At 36.6% G+C, this 20067-nt stretch overlaps 1 protein-coding gene across 4 annotated transcripts in view; it reads right to left on the reverse strand.

Moving 5' to 3' along the window:
* The window catches only part of LOC133612775 (transcriptional enhancer factor TEF-3-like), an 84472-nt gene that overhangs the window by 2564 nt on the left and 61841 nt on the right, over window positions 1-20067 (reverse strand). For 3 of the 4 annotated variants that reach the window (XM_072913880.1, XM_072913878.1, XM_072913881.1), the window contains 6 exons: window positions 18945-18988; window positions 18625-18686; window positions 18403-18533; window positions 15028-15201; window positions 5267-5407; window positions 1139-1300 (listed from right to left, as the gene is read on the reverse strand). In XM_072913880.1, the coding sequence (XP_072769981.1) occupies window positions 1139-1300; window positions 5267-5407; window positions 15028-15201; window positions 18403-18533; window positions 18625-18686; window positions 18945-18988 (714 nt within the window). The remainder of the gene's footprint in view (window positions 1-1138; window positions 1301-5266; window positions 5408-15027; window positions 15202-18402; window positions 18534-18624; window positions 18687-18944; window positions 18989-20067) is intronic. The other variant, XM_072913879.1, reaches the window with a different exon arrangement.

Below are 20067 nucleotides of genomic sequence, written 5' to 3' on the forward strand. Positions count from 1 at the left end.
TGGATGTTAGCTGCATGTGTTAAAGCAGCTCTTCCTGAGGGTGTTTCAGTGTTATAACTTCACCTTTATCTTGACTTTTTACACCAAAATGCGTCCATTCTCCTTTTTCTGTCTACACACTGTGTCTGCTTGTAAGTACTCTGTGTGTGTGCGCTGCCCAACATGCTCCTCTGCTGGTAAACCAGCAATGAGGTGACGTGAGTACCGGTGGTGGAGCGGTACTTTTCAGAGGCGGTATAGTACTGAATATGATTGATTAGTATGGCAGTACTATACTGTATATTGTACAAGGTGTGTATTAGAAAGTGGAGGATGAATGCCTCACAACAAGAGGATGCAGAAAAAGGAGGAGCTAATTGACTACAATGTTGGACACGCACACATTTTGAGGACTTAGATGGATGTAAAATACACATCAGAAGGTGAGAGAAGTTACTTAATATGTTGGTTGCTATATCTCCTAATAGGTGCCATATATACGCACACTATAATATATGTTAAAGCACAGTACGTCTGACTATGGTAGCCGCCATGCTCCCACAATCCATCAAGTGGTGTGGCTTCATAGCTTACCAAACATTTTGCCAGGTTTTTGAGCTCAGTGTGCAATGTTCTATATTCTCAATGAAACATCAACGTTGTGGGCTTGCTAGTGTCATTTATTGACCACACGTATCTCTTATGTGTGACTGCCATCTACTGGTCACACTTATGATGCCATGTGCCAAATAAAATTGCTTTGAGGTTGGTAAGCACGAGCAGAATGAATACACACATTAGGCGCACTTAGGCCGCACTGTTGATTTATGAGAAAATGAAAGGATTTTAAGAATGCCTTACAGACTGAAACATACGGTTTTTTGTTTGTATTTTAGTTAATAGAATTTTTTTTTTTTTTTTTTTACATCAAAATTGCTTACAAATAAAAATGTTTAAAAATTCAGCGTTTTTTGAATGATGTTTACAAAAATGTAGTGTGGACATATTTGCTGCTTCCAAATCCACTAAAATTGAATGAAGTGTGAAGTGATGGACGGCAGCTCAGAACCACACAACTTTTAATAGTAACTGTGCTTGACTTCTTTTTACACTTGTTGACATTGAAGTGAAGGTGGGTGTGACACTGGCACAGACACACCTGCTGTACCTGAAGGATGGTGAAGTTCTCCAGCACACTGTTCATCATGTACTTCTCAGGCAGGTGTTTCAGCTTGTGGATGAAGTTGATCATGTACTCGCACAGCGGCGAGCGGTGGATCCGGAACACGTAGCGACCGTTCTCCAGGCGGGCGAACTCCGTCTGAGCAACACACAGAACACCTGAAGATGGCGATAGGTGGCCTGGGAATAATGTCACACTTCCAAACACTTTCAATAATGAGCCACACACATACATATATATATATATATATATATATACACAATAGATAATACCAAGTGTTATATATAAATATATATATATTTATAGATATACTGTATGTATTTATTTATACATACAGTATAAATAAATATATATACATACAGTATACAAATATATATACATACAGTATATATAAAAATAAATATGCAGTATATATATAAATAAATATACAGTATATACATACATTATATATATAAATAAATATATATACATACAGTATAAATAAATAGTTTTCCCAGCTGCATGATGAAGTGTGTAGCAATAAAGTGTACTGGAAGTGACAATGAACATCATTCTGGTGACAACTCTAATCAAATGATCATGCTGTTAAGTGCCATTGTGTGTGTGTGTGTGTGTGTGTGTGTGTGTGTGTGTGTGTGTGTGTGTGTGTGTGTGTGTGTGTGTGTGTGTGTGTGTGTGTGTGTGTGTGTGTGTATAATGTACAATGCACCAGCCTCCATGGTTAGAAAAAAACTGTAAAGATGAAAGAAAAAAATAGGCAAAAAGATTTAACGTAATGAGGAAAAAAAGCAGCAAATGTGATAAAATGTAAATAAAATAGAAAGTCTTAAGTATGTGGGGACATTTTGATATTTAGTCAAATGAATTCTGCAGACATGAAATATCAAAAGTTAGTGACAAATTGTATTATTATTATTTATTAGTATCCACATTTGAGCTTTTTCTCCTTTTTCTTACATTTTTACTTCTGTTTTTCTGGGTCAAGAAAATTAGCACTTAGTGCCACATTTGTAATAACTTGAAATATATCTTACCTGTCCACAGGTAATATGTGTTAATATTAATGTGGTAACATATGTTACCTGTCCACAGGTAATATGTGTTATTATTAATGTGGTAACATATGTTACCTGTCCACAGGTAACACATATTTTGTGATGTTTTCTCATAACATGTCTGTGATGTTTTCTCATGACATGATGTCTTTGTGATGTTTTCTCATAACATGATGTCTTTGTGATGTTTTCTCATAACATGATGCCTTTGTGATGTTTTCTCATAACATGATGTCTTTGTGATGTTTTCTCATAACATGATGTCTTTGTGATGTTTTCTCATAACATGATGCCTTTGTGATGTTTTCTCATGACATGATGTCTGTGATGTTTTCTCATAACATGATGTCTTTGTGATGTTTTCTCATAACATGATGTCTTTGTGCCCTGCGATGAGGTGGCGACTTGTCCAGGGTGTACCCCGCCTTCCGCCCGATTGTAGCTGAGATAGGCTCCAGCGCCCCCCGCGACCCCAAAGGGAATAAGCGGTAGAAAATGGATGGATGGATGGATGATGTCTTTGTGATGTTTTCTCATAACATGATGTCTTTGTGATGTTTTCTCATAACGTGATGTCTTTGTGATGTTTTCTCATAACATGATGTCTTTGTGATGTTTTCTCATAACGTGATGTCTTTGTGATGTTTTCTCATAACGTGATGTCTTTGTGATGTTTTCTCATAACGTGATGTCTTTGTGATGTTTTCTCATAACGTGATGTCTTTGTGATGTTTTCTCATAACGTGATGTCTTTGTGATGTTTTCTCATAACATGATGTCTTTGTGATGTTTTCTCATAACATGATGTCTTTGTGATGTTTTCTCATGACATGATGTCTTTGTGATGTTTTCTCATAACATGATGTCTTTGTGATGTTTTCTCATAACATGATGTCTTATTGATGTTTTCTCATGACATGATGTCTTTGTGATGTTTTCTCATGACATGATGTCTTTGTGATGTTTTCTCATAACATGATGTCTTTGTGATGTTTTTCATAACATGATATCTTTGTGATGTTTTCTCATGACGTCTTTGTGATGTTTTCTCATAACATGATGTCTTATTGATGTTTTTCATAACATGATATCTTTGTGATGTTTTCTCATAACATGATATCTTATTGATGTTTTCTCATGACATGATGTCTTTGTGATGTTTTCTCATAACATGATGTCTTTGTGATGTTTTCTCATAACATGATGTCTTTGTGATGTTTTTCATAACATGATGTCTTTGTGATGTTTTTCATAACATGATATCTTTGTGATGTTTTCTCATGACGTCTTTGTGATGTTTTCTCATAACATGATGTCTTATTGATGTTTTTCATAACGTGATATCATTGTGATGTTTTCTCATAACATGATATCTTATTGATGTTTTCTCATGACATGATGTCTTTGTGATGTTTTCTCATAACATGATGTCTTATTGATGTTTTCTCATGACATGATGTCTTTGTGATGTTTTCTCATGACATGATGTCTTTGTGATGTTTTCTCATAACATGATGTCTTTGTGATGTTTTTCATAACATGATATCTTTGTGATGTTTTCTCATGACGTCTTTGTGATGTTTTCTCATAACATGATGTCTTATTGATGTTTTTCATAACATGATATCTTTGTGATGTTTTCTCATAACATGATATCTTATTGATGTTTTCTCATGACATGATGTCTTTGTGATGTTTTCTCATAACATGATGTCTTTGTGATGTTTTCTCATAACATGATGTCTTTGTGATGTTTTTCATAACATGATGTCTTTGTGATGTTTTTCATAACATGATATCTTTGTGATGTTTTCTCATGACGTCTTTGTGATGTTTTCTCATAACATGATGTCTTATTGATGTTTTTCATAACATGATATCATTGTGATGTTTTCTCATAACATGATATCTTATTGATGTTTTCTCATGACATGATGTCTTTGTGATGTTTTCTCATAACATGATATCTTATTGATGTTTTTCATAACATGATATCTTTGTGATGTTTTCTCATAACATGATATCTTTGTGATGTTTTCTCATGACATGATGTCTTTGTGATGTTTTCTCATGACATGATGTCTTTGTGATGTTTTTCATAACATGATATCTTTGTGATGTTTTCTCATAACATGATATCTTTGTGATGTTTTCTCATAACATGATATCTTTGTGATGTTTTCTCATGACATGATGTCTTTGTGATGTTTTCTCATAACATGATGTCTTATTGATGTTTTTCATAACATGATATCTTTGTGATGTTTTCTCATAACATGATATCTTATTGATGTTTTCTCATGACATGATGTCTTTGTGATGTTTTCTCATACCATGATGTCTTATTGATGTTTTTCATAACATGATATCTGTGATGTTTTCTCATAACATGATATCTTATTGATGTTTTCTCATAACATGATATATTTGTGATGTTTTCTCATGACATGATGTCTTTGTGATGTTTTCTCATAACATGATGTCTTATTGATGTTTTCTCATGACATGATGTCTTTGTGATGTTTTCTCATAACATGATATCTTTGTGATGTTTTCTCATAACATGATATCTTATTGATGTTTTTCATAACATGATATATTTGTGATGTTTTCTCATGACATGATGTCTTTGTGATGTTTTCTCATAACATGATGTCTTATTGATGTTTTCTCATGACATGATGTATTTGTGATGTTTTTCATAACATGATATCTTTGTGATGTTTTCTCATAACATGATATCTTATTGATGTTTTTCATAACATGATATCTTTGTGATGTTTTCTCATAACATGATATCTTATTGATGTTTTCTCATGACATGATGTCTTTGTGATGTTTTCTCCTAACATGATGTCTTTGTGATGGTTTTTGTTTTTATACTTTTAGTGTTTTGTGTGATGCTGTGGGCTGCAAAAGGCACACTTTGGACACATTCTGCATGAAACTGTGCATGAAACTGCATGAAAAGATTATTGAAGCAACAGAATATGAAGCCAAACTCTTTTCCAAAGAAGTGATGAAGCATTGCAGCCAAAATATTGCTCACCTCCACTTTCTCCACCACCTGCTTGCCGAAGGAGCACACCTTTGTGGAGGAGGTGATGACCAAGTTGTCTGAGCTCTCGTACTGACTGGACACTCCGTAGAAGAAGCTGCTGTCCTCCTGCACGTTGATGCTCAGGTCGGCCTGGAGGCCACAGGAGAGGTAGATAAAGACATCAAATGAAGCATGTAGATAAAGACATTAAATGAAGCATGTAGATAAAGACATTAAATGAAGCATGTAGATAAAGACATTAAATGAAGCATGTAGATAAAGACATTAAATGAAGCATGTAGATAAAGACATTAAATGAAGCATGTAGATAAAGACATTCAATGAAGCATGTAGATAAATACATGAAATGAAGCATGTAGATAAAGACATTAAATAAAGCATGTAGATAAAGACATTAAATGAAGCATGTAGATAAAGACATTAAATGAAGCATGTAGATAAAGACATGAAATGAAGCATGTAGATAAAGACATGAAATGAAGCATGTAGATAAAGACATTAAATGAAGCATGTAGATAAAGACATGAAATGAAGCATGTAGATAAAGACATTAAATGAAGCATGTAGATAAAGACATTACATGAAGCATGTAGATAAAGACATGAAATGAAGCATGTAGATAAAGACATGAAATGAAGCATGTAGATAAAGACATGAAATGAAGCATGTAGATAAAGACATGAAATGAAGCATGTAGATAAAGACATGAAATGAAGCATGTAGATAAAGACATGAAATGAAGCATGTAGATAAAGACATTAAATGAAGCATGTAGATAAAGACATTAAATGAAGCATGTAGATAAAGACATTAAATGAAGCATGTAGATAAAGACATTAAATGAAGCATGTAGATAAAGACATTAAATGAAGCATGTAGATAAATACATTAAATGAAGCCTGTAGATAAAGACATTAAATGAAGCATGTAGATAAAGACATTAAATGAAGCATGTAGATAAATACATTAAATGAAGCCTGTAGATAAAGACATTAAATGAAGCATGTAGATAAAAACATTAAATGAAGCCTGTAGATAAAGACATTAAATGAAGCCTGTAGATAAAGACATTAAATGAAGCATGTAGATAAAGACATTAAATGAAGCATGTAGATAAAGACATTAAATGAAGCATGTAGATAAAGACATGACATGAAGCATGTAGATAAAGACATTAAATGAAGCATGTAGATAAAGACATCAAATGAAGCATGTAGATAAAGACATTAAATGAAGCATGTAGATAAAGACATCAAATGAAGCATGTAGATAAAGACATTAAATGAAGCATGTAGATAAAGACATTACATGAAGCATGTAGATAAAGACATTAAATGAAGCATGTAGATAAAGACATTAAATGAAGCATGTAGATAAAGACATGAAATGAAGCATGTAGATAAAGACATTAAATGAAGCATGTAGATAAAGACATTAAATGAAGCATGTAGATAAATACATTAAATGAAGCCTGTAGATAAAGACATTAAATGAAGCATGTAGATAAAGACATTAAATGAAGCCTGTAGATAAAGACATTAAATGAAGCCTGTAGATAAAGACATTAAATGAAGCATGTAGATAAAGACATTAAATGAAGCATGTAGATAAAGACATTAAATTAAGCATGTAGATAAAGACATGAAATGAAGCATGTAGATAAAGACATTAAATGAAGCATGTAGATAAAGACATCAAATGAAGCATGTAGATAAAGACATTAAATGAAGCATGTAGATAAAGACATCAAATGAAGCATGTAGATAAAGACATGAAATGAAGCCTGTAGATAAAGACATGAAATGAAGCATGTAGATAAAGACATGAAATGAAGCATGTAGATAAAGACATGAAATGAAGCATGTAGATAAAGACATTAAATGAAGCATGTACATAAAGACATTAAATGAAGCATGTAGATAAAGACATGAAATGAAGCATGTAGATAAAGACATTAAATGAAGCATGTACATAAAGACATTAAATGAAGCATGTAGATAAAGACATGAAATGAAGCATGTAGATAAAGACATGAAATGAAGCATGTAGTTAAAGACATTAAATGAAGCATGTAGATAAAGACATTAAATGAAGCATGTAGATAAAGACATCAAATGAAGCATGTAGATAAAGACATGAAATGAAGCATGTAGATAAAGACATGAAATGAAGCATGTAGATAAAGACATTAAATGAAGCCTGTAGATAAAGACATTAAATGAAGCATGTAGATAAAGACATGAAATGAAGCATGTAGATAAAGACATGAAATGAAGCATGTAGATAAAGACATGAAATGAAGCATGTAGATAAAGACATGAAATGAAGCATGTAGATAAAGACATGAAATGAAGCATGTAGATAAAGACATGAAATGAAGCATGTAGATAAAGACATTAAATGAAGCATGTAGATAAAGACATTAAATGAAGCATGTAGATAAAGACATTAAATGAAGCATGTAGATAAAGACATTAAATGAAGCATGTAGATACAGACATTAAATGAAGCATGTAGATAAAGACATTAAATGAAGCATGTAGATAAAGACATGAAATGAAGCATGTAGATAAAGACATGAAATGAAGCATGTAGATAAAGACATTAAATGAAGCATGTAGATAAAGATATGAAATGAAGCATGTAGATAAAGACATTAAATGAAGCATGTAGATAAAGACATTAAATGAAGCATGTAGATAAAGACATTAAATGAAGCATGTAGATACAGACATTAAATGAAGCATGTAGATAAAGACATGAAATGAAGCATGTAGATAAAGACATGAAATGAAACATGTAGATAAAGACATGAAATGAAGCATGTAGATAAAGACATTAAATGAAGCATGTAGATAAAGACATTAAATGAAGCATGTAGATAAAGACATTAAATGAAGCATGTAGATAAAGACATTAAATGAAGCATGTAGATAAAGACATTAAATGAAGCATGTAGATAAAGACATTAAATGAAGCATGTAGATACAGACATTAAATAAAGCATGTAGATAAAGACATGAAATGAAGCATGTAGATAAAGACATTAAATGAAGCATGTAGATAAAGACATGAAATGAAACATGTAGATAAAGACATGAAATGAAGCATGTAGATAAAGACATTAAATGAAGCATGTAGATAAAGACATGAAATGAAGCATGTAGATAAAGACATTAAATGAAGCATGTAGATAAAGACATGAAATGAAGCATGTAGATAAAGACATTAAATGAAGCATGTAGATAAAGACATTAAATGAAGCATGTAGATAAAGACATTAAATGAAGCATGTAGATAAAGACATTAAATGAAGCATGTAGATAAAGACATTAAATGAAGCATGTAGATAAAGACATGAAATGAAGCATGTAGATAAAGACATGAAATGAAACATGTAGATAAAGACATGAAATGAAGCATGTAGATAAAGACATTAAATGAAGCATGTAGATAAAGACATTAAATGAAGCATGTAGATAAAGACATTAAATGAAGCATGTAGATAAAGACATTAAATGAAGCATGTAGATAAAGACATTAAATGAAGCATGTAGATAAAGACATTAAATGAAGCATGTAGATACAGACATTAAATAAAGCATGTAGATAAAGACATGAAATGAAGCATGTAGATAAAGACATTAAATGAAGCATGTAGATAAAGACATGAAATGAAACATGTAGATAAAGACATGAAATGAAGCATGTAGATAAAGACATTAAATGAAGCATGTAGATAAAGACATGAAATGAAGCATGTAGATAAAGACATTAAATGAAGCATGTAGATAAAGACATGAAATGAAGCATGTAGATAAAGACATTAAATGAAGCATGTAGATAAAGACATTAAATGAAGCATGTAGATAAAGACATTAAATGAAGCATGTAGATAAAGACATTAAATGAAGCATGTAGATAAAGACATTAAATGAAGCATGTAGATAAAGACATTAAATGAAGATATGTAGATAAAGACATTAAATGAAGCCTGTAGATAAAGACATGAAATGGGAGCGTACAGAACCATCAGTCTATTCTACAAGAGCCCAGCTTGTATGTTGACTGTGCACAACTGATAACTTAGTGTGTTTGTTTATGTTTCCATTGTTGTCTCCATACCAATATTTTGGTACCAGTACCAAAATGTATTTTGATAAGAAAATGTCATTATTGTCTTTATTGCAACAACAAATGTTAGTGTGCATGAAACATATGTTTATTATTGTCATTTAGTCCTTAAATAAAATGTTGAACATACTAGACAACTTGTCTTTTAGTAGTAAGTAAACAAACAAAGACTCCTAATTAGTCGTATGCAGTAACATATTGTTAAGTTCAAGTTAAAGTAGCAATGATAGTCACACACACACTAGGTGTGGTGAAATGATTCTCTGCATTTGACCCATCACCCTTGATCACCCCCTGGGAGGTGAGGGGAGCAGTGAGCAGCAGCGGTGGCTACGCCCGGGAATCATTTTCGGTGATTTAATTGATTGTGTCATTTATCTACTTGTTATTTTGTCTATATTATGAGGGACAAACTGTAAAAAATTGATTATTAATCTACTTGTTCATTTACTGTTAATATCTGCTTATTTTCTATTTTAACATGTTCTATCTACACTTCTGTTAAAATGTAATAATCACTTATTCTTCTCTTCTTTGACACTTGACATTAGTTTTGGATGATACCACACATTTAGGTATGGATGTGATACCAAATAGTTACAGGATCATACAGGACTGTCTCAGAAAATTAGAATATTGTGATAAAGTTCTTTATTTTCTGTAATGCAATTTAAAAAAAACAGAAATATCATACGTTCTGGATTCATTACACATCAACTGAAATACCCCACAAATTCTCTATGGGGTTCAGGTCAGGGGAGTTAGCAGGCCAATGGAGGACAGTAATGCCATGGTCAGTACACCAGTTACTGGTGGTTTTAGCACTGCTGGATCATGCTGGAAAATGAAATCATCATCTCCATAGAGCTTTCCAACAGATGGAAGCATGTAGTGCTGTAAAATCTCTAGAAGCGTCTGACTTGGGCTATGGAAAAGAAGCACTGGACAGTTGCAGAGTGGTCCAGAGTCCTGTTTTCAGACCAAAGCAAGTTTTGTATTTCATTTGGAAGTCAAGGCGCTAGAGTCTGGAGGAAGGCTGGAGAGGAGCAAAATCCAAGTTGCTTGAAATCCAGTGTGAAGTTCCCACAGTCAGCAATGGTTTGGGGAGCCATGTCAGCTGCTGGTGTTGGTCCACAGTGGTTCATCAAGTCCAGAGTCAATGCAGCTGTGTACCAAGAGATTTTAGAGCACTACATGCTTCCATCTGTTGAAAAGCTCTATGGAGATGATGATTTCATTTTCCAGCAGTGCCAAAACCACCAGTAACTGGTGTACTGACCATGGCATTACTGTCCTCCATTGGCCTGCCAACTCCCCTGACCTGAACCCCATAGAGAATTTGTGGGGTATTGTGAAGAAGAAGCTGAAAGACACCAGACCCAATAATGCAAATGAGCTAAAGGCCGCTATTGAAGCATCCTGGGCATCCATAACACCTCAGCAATAGTATTTTTTGAGATGGGATTTTTGAGTTTTCTTAAGCTGTATGCCATAATCAGCAATATTAAAATAATAAAAGGCTTGCAATATTTCAGTTGATGTGTAATGAATCCAGAATGTATGACATTTTTGTTTTTTTAATTGCATTACAGAAAATAAAGAACTTTATCACAATATTCTAATTTTCTGAGACAGTCCTGTACATTGGTCATATTCAAAGTCCTCTTGTGTCCAGGGACATATTTACTGACTTTAGATCCCTGTATCAGACAGCTGAGGTGTCTTCATCTTTAAGTATCAGTTATCATTATGGTCAGATCCCTGTATCAGACAGCTGAGGTGTCTTCGTCTTTAAGTATCAGTTATCATTATGGTCAGATCCCTGTATCAGACACTATAATGTGATAGTGGATCTGCATTGTGACTGGACCAGCAGGCCAGCAGGCCAGTCTAATGGGTCATTGAGATGGTCTTCATTGTAATTCCTCTATCAGTCTTCATCCAGGACTGGGACCTCCCCCAAGACTGGGACCTCCCCCAGGCTGCCAGGGAATTCATCCAATGAGAAGGAGCGAGACCCAAATGGCAGATGAGATCAGGTGTGCAACAATTCAGCTGAAATCACATTGTCTTGACAAAGTGTGAGGAGGCGTCAGGCCCACAGGGGAACTTGCCGGAAATTCAATCTAGAATGCATCGGCTTTGATGGCGGGCCATCTGCTTGTCACCGTCGCCATGACAACCCCTACATCAGCACAGCCGAGGGGTCGCGACCTCCCCGGGCTTCTCTTTATGAGAGTGTGATGAGAAACAAAAACCTCAACACAATAAAGAATGACAACAGTCTCACATGACCACTTCCTGTTGTCTTTAGAGCACTGACAATCACTTCCTGTTGTCTTTAGCGTACTGACAATCACTTCCTGTTGTCTTTAGAGCACTGACAATCACTTCCTGTTGTCTTTAGAGCACTGACAATCACTTCCTGTTGTCTTTAGAGCACTGACAATCACTTCCTGTTGCCTTTTGAGCACTGACAATCACTTCCTGTTGTCTTTAGAGCACTCACAATCATTTCCTGTTCTCTTTAGAGCACTGACAATCACTTCCTGTTGTCTTTAGAGCACTGAAAATCACTTCCTGTTGTCTTTAGAGCACTGACAATCACTTCCTGTTGTCTTTAGAGCACTGACAATCACTTCCTGTTGTCTTTTGAGCACTGACAATCACTTCCTGTTGTCTTTAGAGCACTGACAATCACTTCCTGTTGCCTTTAGAGCACTGACAACCACTTCCTGTTGCCTTTTGAGCACTGACAATCACTTCCGGTTGTCTTTAAAGCACTGACAATCACTTCCTGTTGTCTTTAGAGCACTGACAATCACTTCCTGTTGTCTTTAGAGCACTGACAATCACTTCCTGTTGTCTTTAGAGCACTCACAATCACTTCCTGTTGTCTTTAACGTACTGACAATCACTTCTTGTTGTTTTTAGAGCACTGTCATTTAAATTAATGCTCTTCTCAATTTGTTTCCAAATTAAACTCCAGAAATTCTATCTTGGCGCACGCGCTGTAGTTTGGACACTCCTGGCTTATAAATATTCATATAAATCTTGAAATATCATCCCTACACTGTGGAAAGTCACCTGTCTGGAACACTCATCATCAGTTCTTATTGGAATCATCCACTCAGTTTTTGTGGGGTCTTTTAGAACCGATTAAGAACAAAACCCAGGACACAGTTTCCAATAGTGCTATTATTGCAGTTTGGTCCTAGCTATTCCAACATTGGTTGTACTGCTAAATACTTGTTGATGAAACAGAGTTCCTTCTCCCACAATGTTTTCAGAAGTAGCGTACGGTTGGCAGGATTGTTTAGGAGAATGTCAACTCAAGCAGTGATGCAATTTACCTGCCAGGTGTTTCCACTGCTGGCCCAGACTTCCCTCCAAGGAAACACAAACCCGATTAAGCTGTTCCAACCCCAAAAGTAACGACACCACTCCATGGAAAATATTTATATTAAGCCAAGGTTTAAGAGCGACTGATCTTTCTCTGCTGCACACCACAAGTCTCCATTTCTACAGCTATGATATATCCATGACAGGCTCATCTTGCCCTCAATCAAATGCCAGCAGCTGCCCTTCCTCGCCAACGCAGCGTCCAAAACGCTGTCACTCACAAATGTCCTTGATCCCCCCGCGATAAATAATGCGGAAGTCCAGCATGTGAGGGGGGGGGGTCACTTTCAACTGGACTTTGCTGCACTTGATGCTACTGTGAGCTGCACAGTCACAACTGTGTTGTATTGATATTATTCAATTGTTCATACTGCACATACCCGAAATCAACACTTGTGACAACAACCTGAGTACACTGGAGGTTAAAATCTCAATCATGTCATTTCTAAAATCATTATTTCAACATGCTATTAGCATCAAACACAATACGAAGAACGGATTTTCTTTCCGATCCGATTCCCAGTAAAATTCATCCTTTGTGCAAATATACTCAATATATATGTCTGCTAAAATGTCAAAACGTTGTGTGTTTCAAATAATAATATAATCTTAGCATAAAGATTATTTCAAACTCTGCAGTATGTTGAGGTGGTGGCGTGAATAACAATATAGTCCAGTTAATAACACAGAAAAAACAGGACAAAATCATACAAAGTATTAAAAAAAGAAAATGAGTGAAATAGTAAAAGCAGTAAAATAAATGTATCATTAAAAAGTTATTTACTATTATTATTATTACATGAACATTTTGCTCAAAAAGGTTAATTTTGTCTTCTTATTCATATACTTTTTAAAATGTAATCAGACCATATTTTGGGTCTATTACATGGAATCTTTACCTGACATGTTTAAGAACATTTAAAAAAGTGTATAAAATATTTATGTATAAAAAATAAATGACATGAACATGCTAAGGTGTAAATAGTGAACATGTACTTGAAATAACACTCAACAAAAGCATCCAACATTGACTTTTTCACAAGTTTAGTTACTTTTACCCCTGCTAATGGGACACATGATCTCCAATTTGGATTTGATAATACAGCATAAATATCTGCTATGGACGTTTTAGTATCCATGCGCACAAAGCTAATAACTCACTCCTGTAACTCTGAAGAGGCATTTTGGATTTAGGAACCTTTAGAAACACGAGCTAACACACAATTCTAGTAGTTCAAACATGCCAATTTACACATTTACAGTTAAAGAGAGATATATGGCATTTGAAGAGAGTTACACCCATTTCAAATATTTTTGGTCAGAAACAAAAACAATGAAGGTCAATTTGTCTCTCCTAAAGCCCGATCACATTCACTTCTTCATCTCTTCATTCCTTGTCACCACGGAGACCATTTTGGAAGTCACATGACCAGCAGTTATGTTGCTAACAGTCACATGACCACTATGTTGCTAACAGTGGCTCACAAAAGTGAGTCCAGCCGTCACATTTCTAAGTCAGTATCTTCTCAAAAGGCAACACTAGAGAAAGTAAACACTAATCTACATTAGAGTAGTCAGTGTGCAGCTGGTACAGTAGCAAAGATTTACTAGCCACTGAAAATGACCCAACTTGAGTGATTGAAAAGTGTTGCTCAGTGTTGATTTTAGTGTGTGTTCTGTGAGGGCCGCTCTATAAATAAAAAGGTACATAAGGAGGGGCGGCTGCAAGAGCACAGGGAGGGACAGCTGCCTGGATCACATTTCCCCCATGAAATTCAGACCTGCCACTCTCCCCAAGGCTGCTGTCACACACACACACACACACACACTATTGTGTGTGTGTGTTTGAACAAGCAGGCAGGTCATCCCCGTGCTGTTGAATTGTCCTTTAAGTCCTTTTACTCCAGTGCATAAACTATCACAACACATTAACACTGCAGGGCCATTACAGGTGCAACAGGTGCACAACATGTTAACACTGCAGGGCCATTACAGGTGCACAACATGTTAACACTGCAGATACAACAGGTGCACAACATTTTAACACTGCAGGTGCAACAGGTGCACAACATGTTAACACTGCAGGGCCATTACAGGTGCAAGATGAAGGTGCAGTGCTTCACCTGGGTGACCTTGGGAGCGCCACACGCTCTCATCAATGGAATCCAACATTTTGGCCAACTGAGGCAGCATTTTGTGCAAAGGTGACTCACCCAGAACTTGACCAGGAAGAAAGTGTTGTGCGGGCCTTTGTCAAAGAGCTCCTTCAGGCCTCCTTTCTTCTCGGGGAACTTGTCGTAGATCTGTCTGACGTCCACAGACTCCAGGTAGGGGTCGCTGTAGCTGGGGTTGGACTGGCCGATGTGCACAAAAAGATGCTTGTTGAACTGGAGAGAGTACAGAAAAGGTAAATGTTGAACTGGAGAGAGTACAGAAAGGGTAAATGTTGAAGTGGAGAGAGTACAGAAAGGTAAATGTTGAAGTGGAGAGAGTACAGAAAGGTAAATGTTGAAGTGGAGAGAGTACAGAAAAGGAAACGTTGAAGTGGAGAGAGTACAGAAAGGGAAATGTTGAACTGGAGAGAGTACAGAAAGGGTAAATGTTGAAGTGGAGAGAGTACAGAAAGGTAAATGTTGAAGTGGAGAGAGTACAGAAAAGGAAACGTTGAACTGGAGAGAGTACAGAAAGGGTAAATGTTGAAGTGGAGAGAGTACAGAAAGGGTAAATGTTGAAGTGCAGGCATGTGACTTGAACTTCATGACAAATAAGTGTGGGTGCTGCAGGTCCTGCCAGGTGGGGGGACAAGGGGGGTTGGGGGCAAGCTCCTGGGTTTTCAGCAGTTGAACATGCAAATATTAGCAAACAAAAACACCATTTAAAGATGTTTTAGTGTTTAAAGAATTTTTTATTTTTTTTTAGACAGGCTATAGCAGACCTGGGCCAATGAAGGCCCGGGGGCCACATGCAGCCCGTTAAGCTTTTCAATCTGGCCCGCCGGACATTCCCAAATAATTATTTTAGATGTTTAAGATGTAAAGTGTAGCTGCTATTATGATCTTTTATAATCACCTTCAACTATACTAAGTCTTTACATGCTTGGAATCTGCATCATCTAATTAGTTACTATGCTCATCTAATTACTTACTATGCTCATCTAATTAGTTACTATGCTCATCTAATTACTTACTATGCTCATCTAATTACTTACTATGCTCATCTAATTACTTACTATGGTCATCTAATTACTTACTATTGTCATCTAATTACTTACTATTGTCATCTAATGAGTTACTATGCTCATCTAATGAGTTACTATGGTCATCTAATGAGTTACTATGGTCATCTAATTACTTACTATGGTCATCTAATTACTTACTATGGTCATCTAATGAGTTACTATGGTCATCTAATGAGTTACTATGGTCATCTAATTAGTTACTATGGTCACCAAGCAAAACCTAAAAATCAAAAATACTGACCCCCCCAGACACATTTTCTATAAATTTGTCCCCCTGAGTCTTAATAATTCTATAGTGTAGCAAACATGTCTGCCACAATCTTGTGTTCTTAAACATGTTTACTTGACCCACTTCCTGGGAAACCTATTAAAGAACTGTTAGTATTATTAGGTCCATCAGTGCTAAATATTATAAACATATCACTTTCCTCTGGCACTGTTCCACTAGCATTCAAGAAAGTGGTTATTCATCCTCTGCTCAAAAGACCTAACCTTGATCCTGACCTCATGGTAAACTACCGACCGGTGTCACACCTTCCCTTTATTTCCAAAATCCTCAACAAATGTTGTCACACAGCAGCTAAATGAACACTTAGTGTCTAACAATCTCTGTGAACCTTTTCAGTCCAGTTTCAGGGCAAATCACTCTACGGAGACAGCCCTCGCAAAAATGACTAATGATCTACTGCTAACCATGGATGTCATCTATGTTGCTGCTTCTTCATCTTAGCGCTGCTTTCCATAGTAATATTTTATTAGAGCGTATCAAAACACGTATTGGTATGTCAGACTTAGCCTTGTCGTGGTTTAACTCTTATCTTACTGACAGGATGCAGTGCGTCTCCCATAATAATGTGACCTCGGACTATGTTAAGGTAACGTGCGGAGTTCCTCAGGGTTCAGTTCTTGGCCCTGCACTCTTTAGTATTTACATGCTGCCGCTAGGTGACATCATACGTGTTAGCCTTCACTGTTATGATGATGACATCATACGTGTTAGCTTTCACTGTTATGATGATGACATCATACGTGTTAGCTTTCACTGTTTTGATGATGACATCATACGTGTTAGCTTTCACTGTTATGATGATGACATCCAACTCTACATGCCCCTAAAGCTGACCAAGTTACACATGATTTCAGCCTTTCAAAGCTTCTCTTGGACAGCCAAATGTTGACCTCGGTATTTGTCAAATCCTAGTTACGGCCCTGCTAGTGGTGTTCCTCAAGGTTCCATCTTAGGTCCTCTCTTTTTCATCATTTGAGAGACGTACATTTTTACAGCAGATTCTTAAAAACAGTGTGCTGTCCTAGAGATGATCTTTGACTATCTTTTTTTCCAGAAGGTCCTTAAAAACAACAGAGTGCTCCTGTAGCTCTGACTAAATCCATTTAATGAAGTCAAATGTCTACTGTAGGTTCACCGGGATATACATAATAGGACTAATAGTGGAGGGAGAAGATCATCCCCCCAGTTTTTAGCTGTCTGGAGATAAGTGAATATACCAGCTGTACACTGACTACTCTGACATATACAGCATACAACAGAGCTGGACAAATATTTTGACTGAGGGGCCACATTGAGAGAAAAAATGTGTCTGGGGGTCCAATATGTATGTGTGTATAAATGATATGTACACACATCTGCTGTACAGTATGTGTGTTTCCAGGAACACTAATAGTAAAAGTCACAATGTCCGATAGAATTGTAAAAACAGACCACCTCAAAAAAACGGAATGGAATTTTACAGTTTTTTACTGAATGGGACACCCAAAATGCACATTAAAATAAAGAAAGTGGGGTTTACAATTTTAACTATGAGCAATAAAACACTGAATATTAACCGCATATGAACATCAAGCAAAACACAACAAAAAAGTAACAAACAGCAAAATATGAATGCAAAGGGTAATAAACACCTACAATATGATATATTATCACTTTTATGCAGACATTTGTTGTAAAAATCTGATTCCGCATGTGTTTCTGAAAACAAGCCCCGCCCACTCTGCTTTGTTCCTGGTCTGAGCTGCTGTGACCTTCATTACCGTAATAACAAAAGTGCAGATTTCAACCATTGAAATACTTTCTATAGTTCAAGACTTAAAAACAACACTGCACATCATAATGGAAAATACACTTTTGATAATTAAAGGTCTAAAATAATGATGTAGAACGTCCGGTGAGAATCCTAATGGCCCGCGGGCCCTATTTTGCCCAGGTCTGGTATACAAGTTTAGTACTGCCACTTTAGGGGATATGATGTCAAAAGAATGTGTGGTCTTACTTATGTGCTCTTTAATTATACTGCGACACGCATGTGGTGGACTTTGGACTGGGTTTACTTACCGTCTCTGGGTCTTGGGGTCGCTCCAAGAAGGCGGAGAACTCCAGCATTCGCAGCTTGGAGCTGGCGATACATCGACCCTGCCAAGGGGGGGCCCCGGGGGACATGGACAGACCTGCAGTGCTTTCGTAACCTGAAGTGAAGGACGTGCAAGTTTGAGTGCTGAACATGAAAAGATGGTCACTGGTGTGTGATGTGACTTTGCCAGCAAGAGAGGAGCCCACCTGTTATGGGGGTGGGGCCGGACGCTTGCATGGCGTAAGTCTGCTGGGAGAAGGGCTTAATGCTGGGGAGAGGAGAGGCATGTTAGGCACCATCCCTGCCTTGTGACCCATCTCACATACTAATTGGAGCGCCTGACCTCTAAGAGTGTTACGGCCGCATGCCTGACGTTTGACAGCTGACTTATCAACTTATCATTTACACACATGCACTTTCATTTGTCTCGCACATTTCTCAGACACTTTTCAAATGCACTTGAGCTTTGCTTTTAGCTGAGAAGACAACCATCACATGGCGTCAAAAATGAGAAACGTCAACTCACTCCTCATGGCCTCCTGGCTGGCCTGGAAGGGCCCCGTGCCAAAACTGCAACACAAAGGGAAGCCATAGTGACGTTACACTTTCTATTATTACTTCAAGCACTCAATGACTTCAAATGGTAACATTTACCAGAGGTGGGACCAAGTCATTGTTTTGCAAGTCACAAGTAAGTCTCAAGTCTTTGCCCTCAAGTCCGAGTCAAGTCCCGAGTCAAGTCCCGAGTCAAGACAGGCAAGCCCCGAGTCAAGTCCAAAGTCAAGACTGGAAAGTCTCAAGTCAAGTCCTAAGTCCTGCATTTTGAGTTTCGAGTCCTTTCAAGTCCTTTTAACCACAGACTAATATATTAACACAGATTGTGTATGCTTTTCAAACGCTGTATTTATTTATTAAAACAAGTGCATTTTAAATTGCAGGAAAGAAAATTGTGCTGACATTGCACTTTATAATAGCACTATTAACCAGTCATTTTAAACATTAACTCATTCCTTTACAGAACAAACACATTGAAAAGTAAAGTGCAAATGTACTTATTTGTACAAAAGTGTTAACATTGAAAAAACATGACATATACGTGAACATAACAAAAAAGTTGTACTTTTTATATGTCAGGGCCCTATGCTGCATTGCATTTGCAAAAGACCAAATTAGCCAAGAGTCTGTCAGTCATTTGTGCACGATGGGGGCGTAGTATGATGCCACCATGGCTGAAAACTCGCTCCACTGGAGCACTGGAGGCAGGCACTGCCAAGACTCTCATGGCCACTCGGAACAGTGAAGGAAGAGTCTTCATGTTCAATGCCCAGAACAAAAGGGGGGAGAGAGTTGTTTTGGGTTGGTGCACTACTTGTAAGTGTATCTTGTGTTTTTTATGTTGATTTAATTAAAAAAATAAAAAATTATTTCTTATTCACCCGATACCAATCGATCCACGGACCAGTACCGGGCCGCGGCCCGGTGGTTGGGGACCACTGAGGTAAACAACCAACAGTATGTCAGAAAGCTAGCTAAACCGGTACACATATTCATAATATAGTATACATTTTAACTGACCTTTATTTGACTATTTTTGTCTTTTTTTAGGTGGCTAAAATACGCGGTGCTGCTGACCGCCGTCTAACGTTACG

The sequence above is a fragment of the Nerophis lumbriciformis genome, linkage group LG10 (genome assembly GCF_033978685.3).
Source record: "Nerophis lumbriciformis linkage group LG10, RoL_Nlum_v2.1, whole genome shotgun sequence".
In the NCBI taxonomy this organism is placed as follows: domain Eukaryota; kingdom Metazoa; phylum Chordata; class Actinopteri; order Syngnathiformes; family Syngnathidae; genus Nerophis; species Nerophis lumbriciformis.